At 39.1% G+C, this 23,501-nt stretch overlaps 1 protein-coding gene across 8 annotated transcripts in view; it reads right to left on the bottom strand.

Annotated features, from left to right (window-relative positions):
* Nucleotides 1-23,501, bottom strand: part of COBLL1 (cordon-bleu WH2 repeat protein like 1) — a 90,609-nt gene that overhangs the window by 23,388 nt on the left and 43,720 nt on the right. For 4 of the 8 annotated variants that reach the window (XM_074594554.1, XM_074594552.1, XM_074594557.1 and 1 more), the window contains exons 2-7: nt 16,190-16,369; nt 9,523-9,724; nt 8,363-8,591; nt 6,617-6,655; nt 5,634-5,728; nt 5,266-5,505 (exon numbers count right to left, since the gene is read on the bottom strand). In XM_074594554.1, coding sequence (XP_074450655.1) covers nt 5,266-5,505; nt 5,634-5,728; nt 6,617-6,655; nt 8,363-8,591; nt 9,523-9,724; nt 16,190-16,281 — 897 coding nt within the window. In that variant the 5' untranslated portion in view covers nt 16,282-16,369. Of the gene's footprint in view, nt 1-5,265; nt 5,506-5,633; nt 5,729-6,616; nt 6,656-8,362; nt 8,592-9,522; nt 9,725-16,189; nt 16,370-17,631; nt 17,933-23,501 lie in introns of those variants that run through there. The other 4 variants (XM_074594559.1, XM_074594553.1, XM_074594560.1 and 1 more) reach the window with 2 other exon arrangements.

Below are 23,501 nucleotides of genomic sequence, written 5' to 3'. Positions count from 1 at the left end.
TTTGAATAATGCCCAATTTCATTTATAAAGTTGCAAATCCTGTAAATGACATTTAAATTTAAATAAAATTATTTTACATTGTCCCTTGCCTAACACCTTATGTTTTTAAAGGGAACCGTCCTTTATTTTACAGTTATGTGAAATCAGAAGTCTCAATAGCCGGAGATACCTTTTTGCTTACTCTAGAGACTTTAGTGGAAGCTCTGAGAAACAAGGTTCCAAATCTTCCCATTGCCAACATTACTCAAGCAGCACTTGATCTCACATCAAAAAACCAGTATTTTTTGGGTTCTCTTAGTGATGGAGCCCTATTGTATGTTTTCTGTTCTCCTAATTATGTGCATACAGTTTTGAAAAATCAAGATTTGATTCAGCCATGTGAAACTGAAAAGTCGAAGTTGGAAGGGACCTTTGGAGATCATTTGGACGAGCCTTCTGTTGAACTCTAGGTCTTAGATTAGGTTATTGCAGGAGCCTGTCAAGACACAGCTTGAATATTTCCGGCGAGGGAGCTTCTACCACTTCTCTTGAGTGACCTATTCCAATGTTCAGTTGTTCTCACAGTGACTAGTTCTCTTCTTGCATGTGAAAGGAATTTTCTCCGAAGCAACTAGTGCCTATCGGTCCTTTTCCTGTCACCATGCATCCTTGTGCAGAGTATACCTCTACTTTCCCTGTAACACCTTCTAGGTATCAGAAGAATGCATTTAGATCCCATTGGAGCCTTCTTTTCACTAGAACATTGATGTTCTCCAACCTTTAAACATCATGGTGGCCCTCCACTGGACTCTTGCCTGTTTTTAATCTCTATCTTGAACTGCAGGAACCAAATCTGGACATAGTAGTGGCCTAAAAAGTACCGAATACACTGGATTCAAGGTGGATCACATAGCCAGACCCCAGCCTGTACTGGTGCTTGGGATTAGTCCATTCTAATCCCTGACACATCTTTTTTAAGTCTCATGCAGTTCCAGCCTGCCACTGTCTCCCTGAGTGGTGGCTCTTCTGGTGTACCTACCTCTCCACTCAGTTTGGTGCCAACTTTGAGTTTGTTCAGGGTGCATTCAATGACATCATCTAGGTTGTTCATAAAGCAGTTTAACAGTATTCATAGAATCATAGAACCACGGGGTTGGGAAGGGACCTCTGGAGATCATCTAGTCCAACTCCCCTGCCAGAGCAGGATCACCCAGAGCAGGTTGCACAGCAATGTGTCCAGGCAGGTTTTGAATGTCTCCAGAGATGGAGACACCACCACCTCTCTGGGCAGCCTGTGCCAGGGCTCTGCCACCCTCAAAGTAAAGAAGTTCCTCCTCATGTTTAGATGGAACTTCCTATGCTCAAGTTTGTGTCCATTACCCCTTGTCCTGTCACTGGGCACCACCGAAAAAAGACTGGCCCCATCCTCCTGACACCCACCCTTTAAGTATTTATAAGCATTGATAAGATCCCCCCTCAGCTGTCTTTTTTCCAGACTGAAGAGACCCAAATCCCTCAGCCCTTCTTCATAAGAGAAGTGTTCCAGCCCCCTAATCATCTTCATAGCCCTTTGCCGCACCCTCTCCAGCAGTTCCCTGTCCTTCTTGAACCGGGGAGTCCAGAACTGGACCCAGTACTCCAGATGCGGCCTCACCAGGGCAGAGCAGAGGGGGAGGATGACCTCCCTCGACCTGCTGGCCACACTCCTCTTGATGCAGCCCAGGATGCCATTGGCCTTCTTGGCCACAAGGGCACATTGCTGGCTCATGGTCATCCTGTTGTCCACCAGGACTCCCAGGTCTCTTTCCACAGAGCTGCTCTCCAGCACGTCATCCCCCAACCTGTCCTGGTGCAGGGGGTTATTCCTCCCCAGGTGCAGCACCCTACACTTGCCTTGGTTGAATTTCATAAGGTTCCTCTCCACCCAACTCTCCAGCCTGTCCAGGTCTCTCTGAATGGAGGCACAGCCTTCTGGTGTGTCAGCCAGCCCTCCCAGCTTTGTGTCATCAGCAAACTTGCTGAGGGTGCACTCTGTCCCTTCATCCATATCATTGATGAATATATTGAAGAGGACTGGACCCAGTACTGACCCCTGGGGAACACCACTTGTTACTGACCTTCAACTAGAATCTGTGCCCCTAATCACTACCCTCTGAGCTCAGTCTTTCAACCAGTTATCTGTCCACCCCACTGTCCATTCATCTAACCCACTCTTCCTAAGCTTCCCTATGAAGATGCTGTGGGAGACCGTGTCGAATGCCTTGCTTAAGTCAAGGTAGACCACATCTACGACCCTTCCCGCATCTATCCATTCTGTCATGCCATCATAGAAGGCTATCAGATTAGTCAGACATGATTTCCCCTTGGTGAATCCATGTTGAGTACTTCTGATAGCTCTACATACCTTGAGATGATGCCCAGAACGAGCTGTTCCATCATCTTTCCAGGGATGGAGGTGAGGCTGACCGGCCTGTAGTTCCCCAGCAGCTCCTTCTTGCCTTTTTTGAAGACTGGAGTGACACTGGCTTTCCTCCAGTCCTCAGGCACCTCGCCTGTTCTCCAGGACCTTTCAAAGATGATGGAGAGCGGCCCAGCAATGACTTCCACAAGCTCCCTCAGCACTCTCAGGTGCATCCCATCAAGACCCATGGACTCGTGAATATCTAATTGACCTAACTGATCCCTCACTTGATCCTCCTCAACCCAGGGGAAGTCTTCTTTCACTGTTACTTTCCCCAAAGCCTGGGACTCCTGAGGGCTGGGCCAAGCAGTAAAGACCAAAGCAAAAAAGGCATTCAGTAACTCCACCTTCTCCGCATCTTCCCTCACCATGGCTCCTGTCTCATTCAACAGTGGGCCCACAACTTCTCTGGTCTTCCTTTTGCCTCCAATATACTTGTAGAAGCCCTTCCTGTTGAGCTTGACATCCCTTGCCAGGTTTTAATTCCAAGGCGGCCTTGGCTTTCCTTCTTTCATCCCTGCACGCTCTGGTGGCATTCTTGTAATCCTCCCAAGGGGTCAGTCCATTCTTCCACTTACTGTAAACTTCCTTCTTCCACTTGAGCTTTTTCAGAAGCTCCCTGCTCAACCATGCAGGTCTCCTGCATCCCTATTGGCCATAGGCCATACTACCAACTCCTCAGGAACTCCACCTGACAACCAGCCTGACTGTGAGCCATTAACCACCACCACCACCATTTGAGCTGTTTAGCCAGTTTTTGTCCTACCTTGTGGTTCATCTCTCTGGTCCATACCTTATTAGCTTTTCAACAAAAAATGTTGAGGCAGACTGTGACAAACACCTTGCTAAAATAACGGAAGATGACCTCATCCTTTATCCTTGGATTTCTGCTTGCCACTAACTTACAAAAGTTAGTGGCAAGCAGATGTTATAAAAGTTTCTTGTTATTCTTAACATCTGCTGCTTCAAGCTCCAGGCTTTCTTTGCATTCCTAACTGCATCTCTGCATGTCTAAGTATCTCCGTATTTCTTTTGGGGAATTGCTCTGTCCCTTTTCCATCCCTCACATGCTTATTTTTGCACTTGAGCTCTCTCATTAGCACATTTAAATGGGACTGTTTATTTTTATGCCTACTCCTTTTCCCACTTAGGGGAATGGGACCACTCTTGTGCTGCAGGAAGGCTGTCTCTAAAAACACCTCAGCACTCTTCCAAGGAGCAGCTTTATCCTCCAATGAAGTCTCTCATAGGATCCTTCCTAAGAGTTCCCTGATCAAGTTGAGCAATATGTACTGTGCAGTCCAAATTCACTCATCGGATGGTATATATTGGAAAGTGGATATTAAAAAGACAAAATATTTTACATGAATTAATAAAATTCAAACCACAGAGCAAATACATGCCCACATTTAAGTCCCAAGCTCTCTATTATCTGATAAATCACTGTGCAATCAAATCCGAAAGAAACAGAAGTCGTCTTAAAAAACACCTGCCAAAGGCTTCTGAGGGAGTTGCACAAAGTAGTACAAAATAGAAAATACAGACAAAAATATAACTTAATCGGGACTTCTGTCCTTTCTTCATGAGCTCTTCAGCTTCAGTCACATCACTTTAGATGAATAAGAAATGTCAGTACAAAATAATAAATCTAAGCAATTTTGTTGAGTGACAGATCCTAGCCCAGCAGTCATACATTACTGTTAGACATAATAGGGTATTAATCATTTAAAGCATATTGACATTAATAAATTATTTTCAAAAAATTTGAATTCAATTAAAAGACAAACATGATGAGGTAAAAAAAAAAAAATCATGATTTTTTCCCCTCCAAAGGTCCTTTTATTGAAATACAGAAAGAAACCTTTGTCTTCTTAAAATGATAAAGCCTTTCAGCAGGACACAATACACAAATTCAGAAGTTCAGTTAAACAGTGCTCTCTTGTGGTTCTGTGCATTAATGAAAGAGTAAATCATTGCGTACAGATAAAGGAAGTCATGGTTTGAAATTTCTTGTCCCTGAGCCTAACACAAAATTAATCCCTCAGACTTGTATTTCATTTAGTTCTGCATTTTATTTTTCTGGCATGCCAATAACCTAATTTTTAAAGTCCACCTTTAGATACTGCATTCAAAGCAAAGTATGAAATAAAATTAAAAAAAAATATAATGACAATTTTAGCCTTGATCTTTAAATGGAGTTCACAATTGATAATATGTGCAATACCAGGATAATACTTAATGCATCAATTCTCCCAAATTCTGTTGGCAGACTTTCTGCACTGCATGGGATATATAGGTTACTTACATATGTAGCCCACATCTCATAGCTTCAATTAAATACATCCCTATTTGATTGAAATAAAACCTTACTTTAACTTGCTGTGAGCACAAGAAGGTTAAGACTTCCCAAGATTTCCACCTTTTCCTAGTATTGTAATGTAAAGAACAAACTACTCTATCACATGTAACGAAAACATTAAAAATTACTGCAAAGATCAAAATATCAATTACTAGATATGATAAAGTGAGACAATGTTCTCACATTTAAATATGTAAACGACTGAAAAGAACAAAAAGGCGCTCAGAATACCAACATATATGAGAGGTTGATTTTGCCTTTTCAAAATACAGCAGCTACTTTGGATACAGGATATAAAGTTTAAAAGGAGCACATCTTTCAATTTCTGTAGTTATTTTCAAAATAATTTTTTTAAAAGCACTTTTATTTCCCATTTATTTCAAGCCTCAGCAGATATTAACAGGGTTATCAGGATTATTATGCCTGAACTTCTTGATTTAACCAAAGTGAAGCAAGCGTCACTAACCTGTTCGTTCCTATCAAGGCTGTTGGATTTCACAATATGAGATGCTGGTCTGCCTTGGCCTTGTGCAAGTTCCTGGGGAGCACTCTGAGAACTTGGCATAGGCGGTAAAGGAGCTCTCCGTTTCTTCGGCATTTCAGATGGCAGAGTGTTTGAATCATACTGCTTGCTAACGGTGTTGGATCTCGTGATGAACATTGGCCTCGGCTTGCTCATCAATGGAGTTGCTGGGGCACTGGCAGCCTTGGGGTGAGAGGGAAGAAAAAAAAAACTGCCAAGTTACTTATACTTTCTGGAAAACAACCAACAGTACTGATTGCTAAATAAGAACATGTTTCTAGAAGTTTTGCTTATACAAAGTTACATCTTACTTGTTCTCTTTTCTTCTTACTTCGTTGAAAAAAGCTGAAAAATCCTTTGTTTTCTTTCTCTTTCAGAACATCTAAGTTTTCAGATTGGTAAGAATCTAAAACAGAAAACAATAATTCTAGATGTTATTTATTGCACAGATTATTTCTCCGGCATTCTTACTATTTCACTGTCTGTCATAAGCCTCCTGGAAGGATATACAAAACACATCGTAAATCACCTATATTAATACTTTTTCTAAACACTGCAAAATGATCAGGTTTCCTACCATCCATGTTCTTCCTGTCTTTCTCAGAACTTGGAATAGATGAGTTTCAGCTGCTGTTAATACCCCCAGCACTCAATCCAGCCCATCCCACTTGTTATATGTTATGGTTCATTATCACAAAGGCTGTAAAAGGGAAAAAGGGCATCAGCCTCTCCAGCTCTCAGTTCCTAACTGCTTCAATTCATGGCAAAGTGTGAAGCGGGACAAGTCAGGCACAAGCCTGCACATGGTCTGACTATGGAGAAAGATCACTGAAACCCCTGATAGGTGCTGCACGCACAACTGCATGGCACTCATCATAAAGGCAGTCCATTCTGGTATCTTGCAGAATTTATCCTCCTTACGCTGTCTTATTCATGCAGACAGCTTGTAAACCTAAAGGTTGTCTCTTAATTTTTACTAGCTTTAATTTTCTTAAAGAGATCCCATTGAAAGCAAACGTAATGAGCAACAGAAATCAGCAAGGCCACTATGGCCTTGGTACAATTACCAATATAAACACGACTGTAAATTTAATCAATCTATCTAGGGTAAAAATATACAGAAATACTTTATATATAGCTGGGTATATCCACTGCTGCGTTATCTTTTTAAATATGCATTTACGATAGGACAGAGATAATTGCTCATGTCACAGTTAAGCAGATGTTATAATAGGAGCGGATGGTAATGTCACGTAAGTGCTACAGTTTCACCGCCTATTTCAGTAAATCGTACCTTGCAAAGACGGTAAATTTAAATCAACTGGTGATGTGGCTACAGAAAGACAAAAAGAAAGACAGAAAATGTGAATCCGAATCAAGAATGCAGTTATAAGTTACAAACAGAGAAAGCCAAGCTGCATGTTCAGCATTAGGAAAAAGTAACTGGGTACTTCCCTGAAGTAAAAGGACGTGTATCTTTACTACCTAATGCTGTAAGCCCTTTCAGAACCTGAGCCTGAAGACATACAACGCAGACTGAAATTTTATAAATAAGGAGAGAGGGTCCATTTATATTTCTGAAAGAAAGAGGAAAACTAGTATATAGACTAGTTTTTTCTGTAAGTTTTGGATTGTCAGGCTTGGAAACTTGGAAAACGAATGTACAATTAAAATGTAATCTGAATAAAATAAGATTTGAATTTAAATTCTCTTAAGTAAATGTATACCTCACCATTTACTTTCATAAAGAAAGCTAAAAATTCAGAGCTTAGAAGTTGTCTGCAAAATCGAAATGCTGGACTACTTTGTGTTAAGAGAACTGAAGTATACCTAAATTGGCTAGCGCAGCACTGCCTTGTGGGAAGCGCGTGTGCCCTTGTATTCTCTCCTAAGGACATCTGGCTCTTGATTCAAATGAAGCACACGTCATACCGTGCAAAAGGCAGCTCTGCCACTCGGCAGATGAGAGCAGTAGCCAGACAACCAACAAGACAATGCACGATGGGCACACGTAGCCCAAGTTACATGTTTAGGCAAGTAAAAATACGTCATTTTCCAATGAGGAAGGGAAAGATATTTCGGTTTTGTTTTCTCCATGGCAAAAGGACATATTTTCCAAATCTGGCATTCTCCTGTTCAAGATAACTGGCCTTTGGGAAATAATTGAGAGAACTCTTGAAACTGTAACCACCAAACGATAAGGTTACCGTATTTAGGTAGAAGGGGTGAAAAGATACAAACAAACAACAACAACAAAAGAAGCCCACCAACCAACCCCCCCAGGTTTTAGAGCAGGAAGAAAAACAAGGAAATAGAACAGTGGTCAAGAACAGGAACGAGCCAATATTACTGCGTTCTATATTGTGGTAAAATTTCCTGTGAGAAGTGTCTGAAAGAGAATAAATTACACTGTATAGAATTTTTAATCACAGTACAATAAACCCTTCAAGAAAAAGACAGGCTTACAGCTGAAGTTAAAACCAGGCATAGGAATGCCTGCACAAATATAAGGAAGTTAGTTCAGAGTGCCCCTGTTGGACCGTGATTAAAAAGAGAATTATTACTCCTTCATAATCTATAAAATTAGCAAAGAGCACTCAGAGATATACATAAACACCATCAGAATATTCTAACGTTTTTTAAATTTTAAATATTTTTAAACCAAAACAATTTCTCTAGTGTTTGTTCTTTTCAGCTCATCAGGACTCTATGTCTTCTCTATGAGCTAAAGGAAATCCAGTAGTGTTGGTATTTTGGGGGAAGGAAAGGAAGGGGTTGCTTTTAAGTGATGATTTGTACTTAGCCACCTTCGCTGGTACCTAACATTTTGTTAGAAAATGAAACATTTATATAGCACTTCTCAAACAGAAGTGCAGGCAAACTTGTTCCAGTTTCAATTTTATGGAAGACAAATGGAATATATACGGAATTGTTAGAAATCAATTTCTTCATAAGTAAAAAACCCCAGCAAAACATATATGTTATTGAAATAATAAGTCATTATCTTTGCTATAACTGTAATTTACAAAAGTTATCTTACCTCGACTGATATCCATGGCATATAATTCTCTTAGTCCAAGGTCATTAAGAGATTTTGTCACATCAAGGGGTTCTTGAGACTGGTAGTTCTTCAACAGCAGAGTGTGTGAAGGATCGAACTCACATTTACTACAGATAATTGGTATGAGTTCTTGAAGGGGTGAATGTGGACTAACTCTTATTACCGTCTTCTGTGTCTTCTTGTAGTTTATCACTACTCTTACTGTTTGCTAAAGAGAAGAAAGTTCCAATAAATACCAGCAGAAGTTCTGAAACAGCTGGTGGTTTTACAGCAGCCTTACTGTAATCACAAGAATTCCTCTCCTGTCCAACTTCACCAATGTTATAGATTCAGTAACCTTACAGGACAAACTAAGAACTATTTTGTGATTCCCTTCTACTCAAGAAAAGAACACGTGAAACTGTCTGCTCCTTTAGCATTTGTCATTTGCCAGTCCAGCAGGGCACACGCCGGGAGAGAGAGGCCCTACTAGCTTACGTCAAGTAGCTGTAGAAGTCAATGAGCCACAACTGAGTGAGCGTGTGTGTGCGTGCGCGCACACGTGTGTAGGATGAAGGTGAAAGGGCAGCAGAAGAGCTCCCCTGGCCCTGTGTAAGCGTTTCAGGTAAATTAAAAAACAGCGTTCTCCTATAGAGCAGAAAGACAAAGGCGTAAGAAGAGATTTAGGCAACACCCAGAAGTTGCTTTAGTACTTCTTACCCTTCTTAAGGGTATATGAAAAAAGCCGAGTAACAACAAAAAAGTACAGCATGTATTAAAGGAAAATGAACATACAATCAGAAGGGCATATATATCACAGCATGACAGATGGTACAAGTTGTTGATTTTCAGTTCACGGAAGGCTGTATTCAGCCACACTTCATCTGCAGCATTTGTCAAAAGGACAGTAAGGCGTGGGATTTCAAATAATATTGTAATTTGTCCTTCTTTCGGTAGCAAAGATGTTTGCTGTAGCAAACTGAGACATATTTTACCTAAGAGGAGTTTATCAATAACATGGAGCCAAGCATTTCACAGGGGTGCATGGTGAGAGGGTGAGACAACAGGAAAAGGTGACACAAGAGGCTGCGCTACAAACTCAACTTGTTGAATCCAAGAGGGATTCTAATTTCTCAATACACTTTAATTTTAGTTCTCACCTCTGGTATAACTGGAGCAGGTTTCTTCTTATCCATTTGCTTTGGCTTTACAAACACCTTTTCCACTTCAAGCATTCCCACTGGCGTGTTGGGTTTGAATTTAATCTGGCTATTTTCTGCTGATACCAGCTCTATGGTATAACTTGATGGATTTAAATGATACTGTGCACAGAGAAAGATCAGTAAGTCCATCATGGGCTTCCTGTAAAAGACAAATGGAACTGTCACAACAGATGACAATTAAGCAGGCTATAACAAAACATGATGCTAAACATTTAACCCAAGTCATCCTTTTCCTTCCATGACTAAATAATTACTGCCGGGTGTAGGAATGTGTCTGAGAGAAAATGGCCATGTGAGCCAGCCTCCCTACTATGAGAGATTAGATTAAGAGCAAAACAGGTGGTAGAAGATGGAATTAGTACATGGGAACAACGGGAACTGAGAAGGTAGAAAACATGTGCTAATGACTAAGCAATTTACTATGCGAATTCTTGTAACCAATCTGATGTGTGAATGAACTGCATGGACAGCGCGTGGACAGTGTAATGAGCTAATCAGAAATAAGCGAGTCGCGTGTACGGCTACAACACAGGGTATAAAAGATGATGATCTGTGCTTAATAAACTGCTTCTGTTGATTCACATCGGATCGTCTGGAGTCCAGTTATTTCTCCTCAGCCAGGTACCAACTTTAAATCTCTTCGACATTTAGGAAAGAAAAAAAAAAAAAAGCACCAAACCCAAAAAATCACCACTAAAAAAATAAAACCAGCTTGCACAAAAGTAGGGTAGGCCAAGCGCTTGAGCAAAGGGGGAAATTTTTGCTTGCATGAAGTGATGCTTTTCCTGAGGTCAGCAAGGAGATGTGGATTAGCCAATTCATTTGACATTTGATGAGAACTATAGCAGTGGTGATAAATACCCTGCCGTTCATTAAGAATAGTTTCCTTCCATTAGGAAGTTTCATTCCATTCTTGCATTAGGGATGCCAAAATAAGAGCCAGGTGTTTAACAGAGACAGAGGAAAAGAAGCTAAATGACAGCACAGTAGTTGAATGCAATTTCTTGAGAAGCTCTGTGTGATGCAACAGATGTCCCTTCCACACTGAAGTATGACAAACCGAATTTTTCATATGTAGTCACTAACTCTATGTCCTTATTCTCTCAGTGCTCAATGAAGAACACGTAAAATAACGTAGTAAGATAGGGTGAACGTTCCCAGTTGCTACTGGAATAAATTTATTAAAACTGTACTTTAAACAGAAGTGTCATAGAAGTTTAAATAGACCAAAGGTGAGGAGAGTATCCTAACTTGGCATGTTACAGACACCAAACAAGGTTACAGTCCTATCAGGTCACTGGAACTGGTCATTCCTCAATAATTTTTAGAGTTGGGTAATCATCTGCAAGGAGCATTTCATTTTGACGCCATCTGCATCTCTCTGTTACAATTACAAAACAGGGAAATCTATCACCTGCTCTGTCCAACAAGGGTATTATGAAAATAATTTAAAAGTCTGTGAAGCAATCAAATGCTACATTGAAAAAAAAAACAATGCAGTGCCTAAGAGAACATTAGTATAGGGTTTGACTGGTATAACTTTATCGGAAATCTTAAATTCTAGATGTAATCTCATAACAGACAGAAGTATTCTGGTAGCATAGCCAAATGTGAAAATAGATAGCTTCTACAAAGAGCCATCAAGCAAGGCAGAATTCTAGATAATATAAAGATTGTGAATACAGTTAAGTAGGAAGTTAAATTTTTTCTTATGATATGGTTCCGTAAAAAGACTCAGTGTTAGAAATTACCGTGGACACTGTTTTTCACCCCCTTTAATTAACCCTAGAATATCATTCCTGTTTTCACTTGGTCTTGGAGAACAAGCGTTCCTTAAGCAAATCGTCTGCTGATTTCTAGAAGCAGGGCTGGACTCCCTGGTGCACATGCTGCACTTCCAGAAGATGGAAACAGTTTGAAGGCTGACAGGTATATTTACTGCAGACTTGTTGCTTTCCCCCTCCCCCGGCTCTGCCAGAGGAAAGTTTCTGTCTGCTTAAGTGTCAGAATACTTGCCTCAAGAGACAAAGGCATGAGGAACAGTAAAACCAAAAAACATACATAAATGATGCTCCAATGTGTCAAAAAGCAGCTACCAGATAAGTCTAAAGAGGTATGGAAGAACGTAATATACTCCTGTGCCTTTATCTAGATGATGTATGTCAGCCTGAGGAATACCATGAGAAATGCACCGAGCACTGCAGAAAAATAACTACGCCTTCCTTTTCACATAGCTAAACCAGAGAGCTTATTTCAATTCTTCCCTCATATATATCACAACCTGCTCTGATTAGAAGAAGGAGGGAACTACTATGTTTCTTGTACTTCTAACCCATAATAGAACAAGTCCATCCATCACCCCCTAATAAGAAAAGAGCTGCAAATGCAAATCATGTCATTCCCCCATTTCACTGGAGGCAGGGGAGGGAGCCAGAGGAAACAGCAGATACTACTTCTGTAGTGACCTTTCTGGTTATCAGTCTATCCAATAAGTTACACATTACTTTTTTTCTGGTGCATTTTTATACACTGACTGGCTTTAAAAGCTGCCCTTCCTCTGGCCTTCAGTTATTGGAGAAGGGTGAGAACACCAAAGATGACCAGGACGAGAATTCACAAGCAAAGATCGCAGAAAGCCATCCTATGGAAATGCACCACGGTGACAGGGGCAAGCCCTCACGTTAACCACAGTCACAAGAAGTGACAGAATGATAAGTGAGAAACATAGCTGCTCAAATACAACAGACAGGTACATGCAAATTAGTACATGAAAACAGCGTTTCAGTGCAAATTTGCTTTCCATTGGTAGTTCCAGAAATGACCTGCTTGACTGGAAGATGCTAGACTAAGTCTCCCCCCTCCACTGGAGGCCAAGACACCTTCAACAACTTCTTTAGACATGTATTTCTACAGTAATACAAAAAGTAATTTTTTTTGTAATCACATCCTCCAAAACTTGCAAAACTATTTTTTGCTGAAGCCTCCAAGAATTGCAGGTAGAGAAACACATATATCACAGTAAATTTAACAGCTTCCATAATTAATATTTAGTAAAAGTCCAAGAAGTGGCCATCAGCTGTCTCAGAGTACATCATTTGCTTGTCCTCCTTTATCCAATTTCAGTAAAATCTTTATTTGCAACCCTTTTAACTTCACTACATTGCTTGGATTTCTGAAAATCTCTAATCGTAAGTTTACTTACATATTCCTGCATCCCTTCATCTCTCATCTATTTTCCTGTGGTTATTCCTGCCTGACTAAATAACAACAAAAAGTGGCTAAAAGCACACTCTCATGACATGACATAACTGTTAGTTAAATGATGAACCTTCACCTAGAACGTATGAAACCATATTATGTGTGTAACCAACAGTGAAAGGCGCCACTTTAAATACTGGATCAAGTGTTTAAAGGAAAAAAAAAATAACGTGAATTTCTACACTCCCCTCCAAAAATAAGGGCTAGAAACTTGCTATTTAAAAAAAAAAAAAAAAGTTGAGATTCTTACATGATCAAACTTCAGGAACAAGGTCTTCCCATCATGAGACTCAGTAAGCATCACTGAACAAACAAAACTCTGTCAGTAACCACCAGAAGTATTTCTAGGTAGGGATGGAATTAAAAAAAATAAAACCCAAACAAACAAAAAAACAACAACAACAACAACAAAACAGTTTGGCTTTCTGTAGATCTCTGATTACTTAAGCCTATGGCTTCATGGCCTTCCTTGCAAAAATATTTACTAATCCTATTCTCTAAAGGGAAAAAGTCATTTGTTTTCCTGGAGAACAACAAAAAAAAGCCACCAAAGACCCCAGAATTTCTTACTAACAGATGTAAGTACAATAGGTTTTGAAAAGTAGGGCCACAAAGACCACAAAACATGTTATTCACTAGCTAAACCAATAGTTGATTAAGAATACCCTAATGACTGAAAATACTCAAGAACGGATCAAATGGGAACTCACAAAGGACTCTTAAGAAAACATATTCAGCAAAGCTAAGGGCTCTCTGAAAGGCATGTGAAACTGAAGCCCTGAACATGATATCCTGCAAAACTCTGTTTGACACACCACTTCCAAATAAAATGCATGTCACTATCAAAATGGCCTTTGAAATCTTTAAGTTCATTGAATGATGCATACAACTGAAACTAGTTATTCAATTTTGAGAAAACTTTATCAAACTCTGCATTTCTTCCTTGTGGGAAAACAAAAAAACTAACTTAAAATTATTAGGCTGCTAAATAAAATAGTTCTTCAAGTTATCTTTTTCTCTGTGTCTGCAGAAAACTCAGTTCTGTGCTGTATTTAGAATCAATAGATAAGATTCAGAAACTTCGCTATGAAAAACATTCCAATGGCGGGGGTGAAGCTCTTTACCCATTCCTTCCTCTGAACAGCGTACCTTTACTTCCTACTGCTCATTGCTCACCAACCACTACAAAATACAAATTGGTGTCTAGGCTTAAATAAAAGAATTCACCCATTTCAGAATGAGGAATGAGCTATTTCAGTCCTTCTTCCTTTCCTCAGTCTCTCAGTTTTTTGTTTTAGTTGCCCATAGGACAAGTGAAGGATCAAAAATTATTCTCTCTTGTAATCTTTTTCTCTAAAACCCCTTTTGGATTCTGATCCTTTTCTGCCTCCTCCTACTCACTCAGGATATTTATCTACGTAACACCTTGCTTTGTTCTGCGTAGCTCTTGCTATCCACTGTGCCAAAGCAGGGAGCAAACCAACCCAACTTCATCTGAGAACAGCAGCGAAGTTTCTTCTGCTGGACTGTGGCATTTGCGCACGTGGCTGTACAAACTCACAGTTTTGCTTTTCCTAGTATGAGGTTTAAAAAGGTATTCTCTCCTCAGGAGCTTTGCTGCTCATCTCTGATTATGAACAGGAAAGAGACAAATTAGCAGTTTATCTGTTTATGTCATTTCTAGAGAGATCCTGCCTATTTGTCCACAAAATATGACTGAAGACAGAAAAAAACTAGAAGAAAAGAGGGTTTGTTTCACAGTGGGCTGCAGGTCCCGTACTGTATCTCCCCTCACTCTGAGTGAGCCCTATAGGTGGTAATAGAGGTTCTTATTTGCAAGAGAGCCACTTATGAAATCAATCCCATACAGTATCTTGATCGAAAAACAACAGTAACCAAGGGATAATAAAACTGATTGGGAAACGTGTGCGCTTCCTGATAAGCCTGTGAGGCCTGTCTTGAACACTGAGTAATTACACACAATGTAATCTGACCGAGTGAAGGAAGATGCATGCAACATCCCTTTCTGGCACGTCGTTCTGAGCAAAGCAAGACAGAGAGCACATGGTACTCCTAAGTGTGGACAACGGGAGTGAAAAGAAGAGAGAGAAACGCCTGACAGCGTACACATGGAGTCTCGCCTGTAAGAAATTTTTAAAAAAGAGAAAGGCACCATATTTACAGGCAGCAGTAATCCTTGCTGTAAACACGCTAGCAAGAACACCATAAAGCATCATAGCAGTCACCAATTATTTCAGAAAATTTCTTCGGAGAAATATTACCTCAGATTTAAGTTATCCTGAAAATCACATGGAGTGGGGGGGTGGGGAGGAGGAATCCACAAAAGTTCATCCATTGCAGCTCTGGTGAACAAGCTGGTATTTCATATCTAAGCAACAACCTCATGAACTCTAGCAAATGACAAAGCGTGCAAACAGACTCAAGCCGCAAAAGTCTTTCATTAAGAAGTGAAGTGTAACTACACATTTACATTAACTGGTATAAATAAATAAATAAATAAATCATACTGCTTGCTTCAGTAGCAAAGACACTGGCAATACACTACCGAAAGTACAATATACAAATAGTTTCTCCATTTCAGCTTAGGAAAGCAACAAACTGGCATCCTAACTGCTCTGATCCATACAAGGCCTTACACAGAAGCCTTCTTAGTAGACCTGCTACAATAATTAGTAAAACATTTTAAGTCCCAGGATTTATGTTTTCAAAGCACCGGTCAATGTCTAAGTCTTTCAGAACTAGAGGTGACTTGAGAGTTATACGCATTATCTATACTACCGATTAGCAATATGAAATATGTATTTCAAATTAAAACCAGCCTAAGCAAAATATATTTAATTTAAAAAAAAAAAAAAAAAAAAAAAAAGGTTTTCCAAAGCTGTAGCTAGAAACTATTTCTTTGAAGCATTATAGATTTTGCCTGAAGCAATGACACTTTTTTTTTTAGGACTGCTAGTAGTCTACAGGTAGTAGTGCTGAGCAAGTGCTGAATACATGACTTTGCGCCCAAATAGGATGCAGGTACTCATCTTTAGGTCTAACAAGGAAAACTATGTGGGAAAATTCAGTGACTCATACAAACCAGTATTTCTCTAGAGATTTGCAGCGACGAGAAAGAACAACAGGTATGGCTACACTTCCTGACAGGTAACACACAGAATTTCTGAATCTCAAAATATAGTTTTTCCAAAAAGTAGGAAAATGTATGAAGTATACGTTTCCACACCTACCCAAAAACGTTCAGGCTTAAACAACTCATGTATATTAGTGAGTGACTAGAGCAAGAACAGAAAATTAAACAAAAACATCATTTTGTGTAACTTACCTCCCGTTAACTGTAGTATACTTGATCACATCTCCTGGCAGAACCACTGATAGTTCAATGTCTTTATCGATTACATTCTCTTTCTGTTCCATGATGAGGTTGGCTGATTCTGTGTCATCAAATGGAGAAACAGCAATGGGTTTTGTTGCAGATGGAGGAGGTGGTGCTTTAGATTTTCTTCTGAAATAAACACATAAAAATTAAAAAATAAAAATTAAAAGTCAAGTATGTTATTTATACATATGATTCCATACTGGCAAACTAAGAAGTCCCAGAACAGGAATGAACTACACTTAATTCTTTTCACTCAGACTGTGTAAGTGATATGTGCAAGTAAGGGATAAGAGAACATTTTAAACATATGATCAGTGGTGACAGAAGATACAGCAGGCTAAAGTATCTATCATATTTGGGGGGAAAAAAAAAAGGCCCAATAAACATCAAGCCCAAAACAAAAAGGGTTTTTAAATATACATTACAAGAGTAAATTAATTATTTTTTTTCCTGCCTTGGATTACGCAAAGAACCCTGGGTTTGCGTTCTCCAAAGAGATTTACAGGATTAGTATAAACAGAAATACTGTACCGTACAGTATGAAGCCAAATTGCACTGACGGTATGTTTAACATACAGGAGAGACAGGTGAGGGAATAATCACACGTTTTCTCCCCAATTTTTTCTTTTGATTATCAAAATCATTGAAACAGCTCTAGTTTATTTACTTCTTCTATACGGTAACAAAACAGCAGTATAATCAATACCACTGGGTTGTAATTTCTTGACATTTCAGTCACGTTATGCCTTCGTGTTTTCCCTTCACCTATGCTGAGTTCCTATTTTAATTTTCTCGCCATCCTTTCCCATCTTATGGAAAAACCAGTGTAATCTTGAATGCAAAGAGCGATCACAAAATAAGTTTCACTTATTTCACTTAAAAAAAAATAATCCAGACTAGTATAAAAAGGAAACTGTCTGCATCTCTTAATATATTTACGTTACAGTAAATTCCGAGGGCACGACTCATGTCCTACAACATATAGTCTAGCATCCCCTTTTAGTCAAATAACTTCACACAATTCATCAATATAGTCACCGGAAAAGACAGAATTATTGAGAACTTCACCATTAGAAACAAAACCAGAACACACTGTGTAAACACATTACCTCATGAGAACTTTTAAATTTCTTATAAACATTCTTTTAAAAAGCTTGAATGGAGCCACATTCACAGCAAGTTAAAATACATTTAAAACATAATGCACAAAGGTTCCAAAACTGTGCTTGCAACCTAGATTCTGGCACCCTCCCAAAGTTTGTTTACTTAAAACAAAACCGAAGAAATTAACTTCTATAATTGTCCCACAGAATTAAAACAAAAGATCTAGCATACAACAATGAGAAACACACATCTTTCTTGGGAAAACAAAGTTTAAAGTCACTCACAATGAAGAGCAAACAAGGTCCAAAGCAGCAGCGCAACAGACGCCTGTGTAATGAGACTTCACATGACGGATCTGTTGCTGAAAGTGCTTAGAGTTTTGAACTTCAGAACTCCGTGCTGAAGAATTAACTATTCACAGCCTCTCCGGGCTAACCGGAGTACTCGCAGACCTCCAACAAACTGAATGAGGATTCGCCATCAAAATTTATACCTCCTCTCTGTTAATGTTTTAAGTTAGTTTTGGTGCACTGCACATACGATTTGAGAAGCGTGGCGTTAGCTGCAAATTCAACTTCGGTCTCCACAGGGACTCGCCCGGGTTGTTTCTGGGTTACGTGAACATTGCAAAACGTATGAATCAAACTTCTTTTTACTCCTCCCCTAATTCTTTTTTTTTTTTTGGTGTGGTTTTTAGCTTTCATATAACCACCAAAAAGAAAGTACTAGCCAATTGACCATCAATACAACTATTAAAATAAAAACCCCAAAAACTAAAAACTCACCCTATGGCATTAATACCCAAAAACCCACAAGCTCCAAGTCAAGCAGTACTGCTTTTCCCCTTCTGTATGCATTCTTACATCTTTAAGTGACTTCCAGTGATTGTTACATGATATTTAATGCAACTGAACTCTGAACTTAATCTTTGAAGACTACACGCCACAGAAAGATTTGTTTGCAAATGCTACTGAACCCTCTTTTCCATTAAGCAGACAAATGCAGTTTCATTGCTGGAACTCTACTATGACCAGAGAGCGCTTAATCACACACAGCAATAGATGCACGGTCCACATCAGTAAAATGTGGCTTTATCTACCCAGTGCCTAACTTGCACTATAGAGAGCTAGAAATGATAAAATACTCTCGTCCAAACCTGTGTGCAGCAGCTAGACAGGTGAAATTCCATGTATTTATGAAAAACAAGAACACACCCCCCCATCCCCGGGGCCAGGCAGCCTAAGAAGGTCGGCTGAGCCTCCACTTCCACCACTGCAGAGGTATGTAACCTACCCATCCGCATGTTCTTCATGGATGGTTGTGCTTCCATTTCCCACCCCACACAAAGGAGGAAAAATCTCCAAGTATCCATTCTCAGAAGTTATACTGAGTTTTTGGCAACCTCCTATTAAACAACAGGGATCCCAATACTTTCATTTTCTGTTTTCAGATGCCACGTCTCTTTTTTCTTCATTTTTCACCAATTCTCTCATCTCTCATTGTTAGCCCAAAGGGTTTACATTGGTTCTTGCAGCTTTTTCTTTTCTGGAGTTTGTGTCTCTATCTTGTCACAGGAGAGGCTGTGACAGGTAGCGGAAGCCCTGCGCTCCCAGCTGGTATTGGGCCGTAAGAACAATGCAAGTCACCGTGATTACATCTACCGGTGCAAAGCAAGAGCGGCAAGTGATAGGATGGTGGAAATGCACTCGCAGGGGTAATTTTAACCTACAACCCTCCTCTTTTGCACCATGGAGCCTTCAAAAAGCTGACAGAGGTGATTTCTCTCACAAAGGCATCCTGCACACACCATTTTATTCAAACATAAAAAAGGAAAGCCAGCATTATCCAAGTAACTCCAAGTCTACACCATCATTTCAAACACTTATTCATTGTAAAGAACAAACAAAAGCCCAGTTCTCTCTTGCCTCTTCACACCTCTACCAGGTACTCGGCAAACAAAGAGAGCTGCTGGGTTTTAATGAATTTGCTTAAAAAGAAAGAGAAAGTAGTTAAGGTAGTTTCTTCTCCTGAAAAGAAGAAAACCCTTGATTTTCCGTAAAACAAAATACAACCATAAAAAAGAGAATAAATTCCCAATCATATAAAAACAGCACTTCAGGATAGTTTCCAGGTGTGCTAGGAGCTACGCAGACCTATTCTAATTTTCAAAGTAAATATTAGAAAGAGTTAGGACATTCAAAAACATACTCTTTATTTTCATGGCCACTAGAGAACTAAAGGAAAGCCGCGCAAGAATCAAAGTACAGCTTATTTAGCTGTACTTAGCTTATTATTTATATAAAACTACTTATTTAGCTATGACATAGAGGGAGCTAAAAGAGAAATTTTAACCAAATAAGGCCACAACTCATAATACGAACTCCTCTGGAAACTGCTGCAGTATCCTACACAATGAGGGTCCTCACACCTGCCTTGTCTCCACAGGCCCCAGCCCCATCAACGGACTGATCTTCCCTACACCAGACATTAAAACTGCCCATCTCAACTCACCTGAAGGGATGCGCTCCCCACTGTTTATCAGCAGATAAACAATTCCAGCTACCTATTACATTGCGACACCTCAAATGTCATCTTCTGTTTAATCAGTATCTTAAGACATTAAGTAGGAAAGAAAAAAAAAAAAAGGAAGAAGAAATAATCTTTCTTCTCTGATTCTTCCTAGCCCTGGAAAAGGCAGACAGAGGGACACCCACAATGCTTTCACAGGGTCCCACAAGCACAAGCTGGTGCAGCCTGGGCAGAGTTTGTATTTCCCTTGTTACCGGTGTACCTGGAGCCCACTGCTTATGCCAAGTCTTTCAACTAGCCCTCATCTTGTGCAATTATATTGTTCCCAAAAGAATTGATTCATATCTCTCAGAAATTTAAATTTCTGAAGTCCCACCTGCAATTCTCCCCACCCTTTGTGATAAAATATAACTCGTGTAAACACATTAAAAAATTCTTTCAGCCCAATGCAGAGAGGAGATTTCACCTTTTTGTTAACAAAAACAATACGCCTTTTAAAATCAAAGGCAAGGCCATAAAGTCAATGTTTTATGTGTTTCAGATCCCTCTTCTACAAAATAAAGTGTCATTGCTGTATCTCAATGTATTTCCTACTTGCCAAAAAAATTACAGTGTCAATGAACTGAATGTGCGGAAGCCCTTTTCAAAAATAAATAAATAAATAGATTAAATAAATAAAGCATCTAGTTATTTGAGGTAACCTTTTTAAAAACCAACAAGCTTTCAATTCCTATTAGAAAGGTACAAGCAGTGTATTTTTAACTATCAGTATCCAGAGAATGGCACCTAAAATAATGAGAAATACTTGAACTTACAGTGACCTGGATATTGCAGTTACCCACCAGCACTTCCTCTTGATAAGGATCACTTTCCCCAAAAAAATGGAGAAAAAAAGGAGGAAATCTGCTAGATTTGTGCACAACTAAAGGCTACCGCATAAACAACCCATCTCTTCAAATCTTGATATCAAGGAATATTGTTTACAGCACTTCCCATCTTGAACACCATTACATGACACACAAAGACAGCTTGATAGCCCTCTCACTGAAATTATTTTGGATCTGGCCTCCAACACCAGAACCGTGTCTCAAGTTTTCTATAGCAACAACCTAAGACAGGAAAGGTCATAAGGGACCTCACCTGCAATTCAGTCATCTCTCGGGTACTGCAAAAGTTCATTAAACATAGTACAATAAGAATTTTCTGCTACACAACAGATAGACTTAAGTTTGTTTATTTGACTTACAGCACCGTGAAGAACACCATTTTATACAAAGAGCAATTACACAATATTTTATATCAAACTTTACAAAATCATATATGCCAAAAGTACAAGCAGCACTTCATTTTATTTTCACTCAGAGAAGGATGTAGCTCTACTCAGACCACATCACGAGAGGAAGAAGGCCACTGCACTAAAGCTGCTTCTAGAGCTTTTCTTGTCTTTGACCTCTCACCCCAAGCAATTATTATAATGCTTTCTTGATTATTACAATAATGCTGCTCCACTGCTACACCACAGTAGCAGACAACTGAAACCTTGCACATCACCTGCTCAACCAAACAACAGTCGAACAAGAGTTCAGGCCTACATTAAGTACATTAATTTGTTTTGTTTACAATGCTACATTAGTTTTGGCCAACAGGTATACAAAATATTTAATTTTGCCTATAGGCATTCCCAGCCCAATACTTATCTTTAATACTCACAGAACAAATTTGTATTCTACACTAAGCAAAAATCATGGAAGTACCAACTTTCCCCCTGTTTATTCAGTTCCCTCTTTGGGGATTATGGTTTCCCAGCATCACCACCGCACATCTTCAAGGTCAAACATTACTTGCTAGGAAAAAGCTTGGAGACAACTGCAGCAGTACTATTTCATCTACTCACCATAGTCCAGCAAAAGACCGAAGTTATCAATGCAATCACTGCATTGTTTCAGGTGTATGTATTTAGAATTAAAATTCTAGAATTAAAGAATTTTAAAATTCTTTAGAATTAAGAATTAAATTAATTAGAATTAAAAAAAAAAAAGGAGGGGTGAAATATTTCATAAGACATAGATGTTCAGAAATCCACATTTTCAGTTAGTTTCCAAGTTGGAGCTCCCAAATTGAGACTTGATAATTACATAATCAAACACATGAAAAATGGAGTACTTTACAATAGTGTCTATTGTCTATGGGCCAGTCTGAAAGGCCGGTTTCATCTGCAGTATAATTATAGATGATATTTTTGTTTTCTTTCCTTTAGCGAAATGCAGCTCGATTTTCATTTTTATTGTTCTTAATCTGAATACTAACAATCACATTGACATAGCTATTCCACATAGAATATTTTTCTTTTAGCCTGAAAACAGGAATACTCGGCTCTTCTTGTTACAGAGATGTTGTAAAGCCACTCTGCATAACCTTGTGATAGACTGAAATGAAAATGCTCATGAAATAGGACCATTACTCTTCCCACCCCTCTCCCCATCAGCACAGCAAAATAGCCTGTATAGGAGCACAGGATTTTTCTAGGCACATTAAGCTTTGTTCCCTGTCTATGACCTGATACTTGGCATCTAGTCTCTTAAAGCAAAAGAACCTTCTTCCAGAGATCAGTGAAACCACAGAATTTAATAATGACCAATGTGTAATAAGGTCTGTATTTATTTTCATTAGTGACTTCATTAGAAATCTGTAATTAAAACCAAAACCTTAATTAACAGCTAGCATCCTACAATATACGAGTTTCTATTTTCCTGTTTGCTATTACCAAAGAGCAGAAGATTCCTGAGTCCCTAAATTATCTGTTCATCGTTATGTGGAAACATTGCGTGAAATCAGTTAAAGTCAACAGTGTTGTATTACATATAGCTACACCAGCACATGCGCATGATTATTGCAAGCACATATCTTAACACTTTGCAATTCTTGGATGATGAGTCTACTTGCTAGCACATCTTTAAAACGGTATTTATTTCATTAATAAATACAATTATCTGGTTTTCTTATTTTCAGAGGCTTCCCTTTCACATCTTGGGATTCACCCATTCCCATCCTGGCTTATTCTAGTCCAAGTCTATAGCTGACAGAAAAAGAACCTACTGGAAGTCAAATTGGGCACAAAAAACACCACTTACAGCTTTTTCCAAAACCAGAAAAGGCCATTTTGTTTATAAGCTTCTAGAGATTCTCCCCCTCAATGACTGTTACACTCAGAAAAGTGTGAACGTTACCTGTAACTACCTACACTACATCTTAACTGGCTTTCACTGCTGTTTGCTGCATTCTACCTCCTCCATACCCACATTTCTTATAAGTTGCTTGAAAAAAATTCTAGAATTTTTTCAATCACTTGACGTTTTAGAACAAGATGTCAAAACGCTATACTTGTACTAAAACACTCTCTGCACAACTGTATTGTTCTTATGATTCACTTACTGAATAGTACTAACTAGTATCAGCAAAAGTCTATGTATTTATAACATTCAGTAAGAACAAGCACTCACAAAATCATCCTCCAGGGAAAATACAGTTGCTTCTATACAGTACCTTTTATGTTACGGCACACTCATTGGCAAATTACAGTTCACTGCTTTGCTTAGATTCTCTGATCAGGGCTTGGAATGGGAAG

The sequence above is a fragment of the Larus michahellis genome, chromosome 7, assembly GCF_964199755.1.
Source record: "Larus michahellis chromosome 7, bLarMic1.1, whole genome shotgun sequence".
In the NCBI taxonomy this organism is placed as follows: Eukaryota; Metazoa; Chordata; class Aves; order Charadriiformes; family Laridae; genus Larus; species Larus michahellis.
The sequence above is the reverse complement of the archived record's forward strand: the minus strand, read 5'-3'. Positions and strand labels throughout refer to the sequence as shown.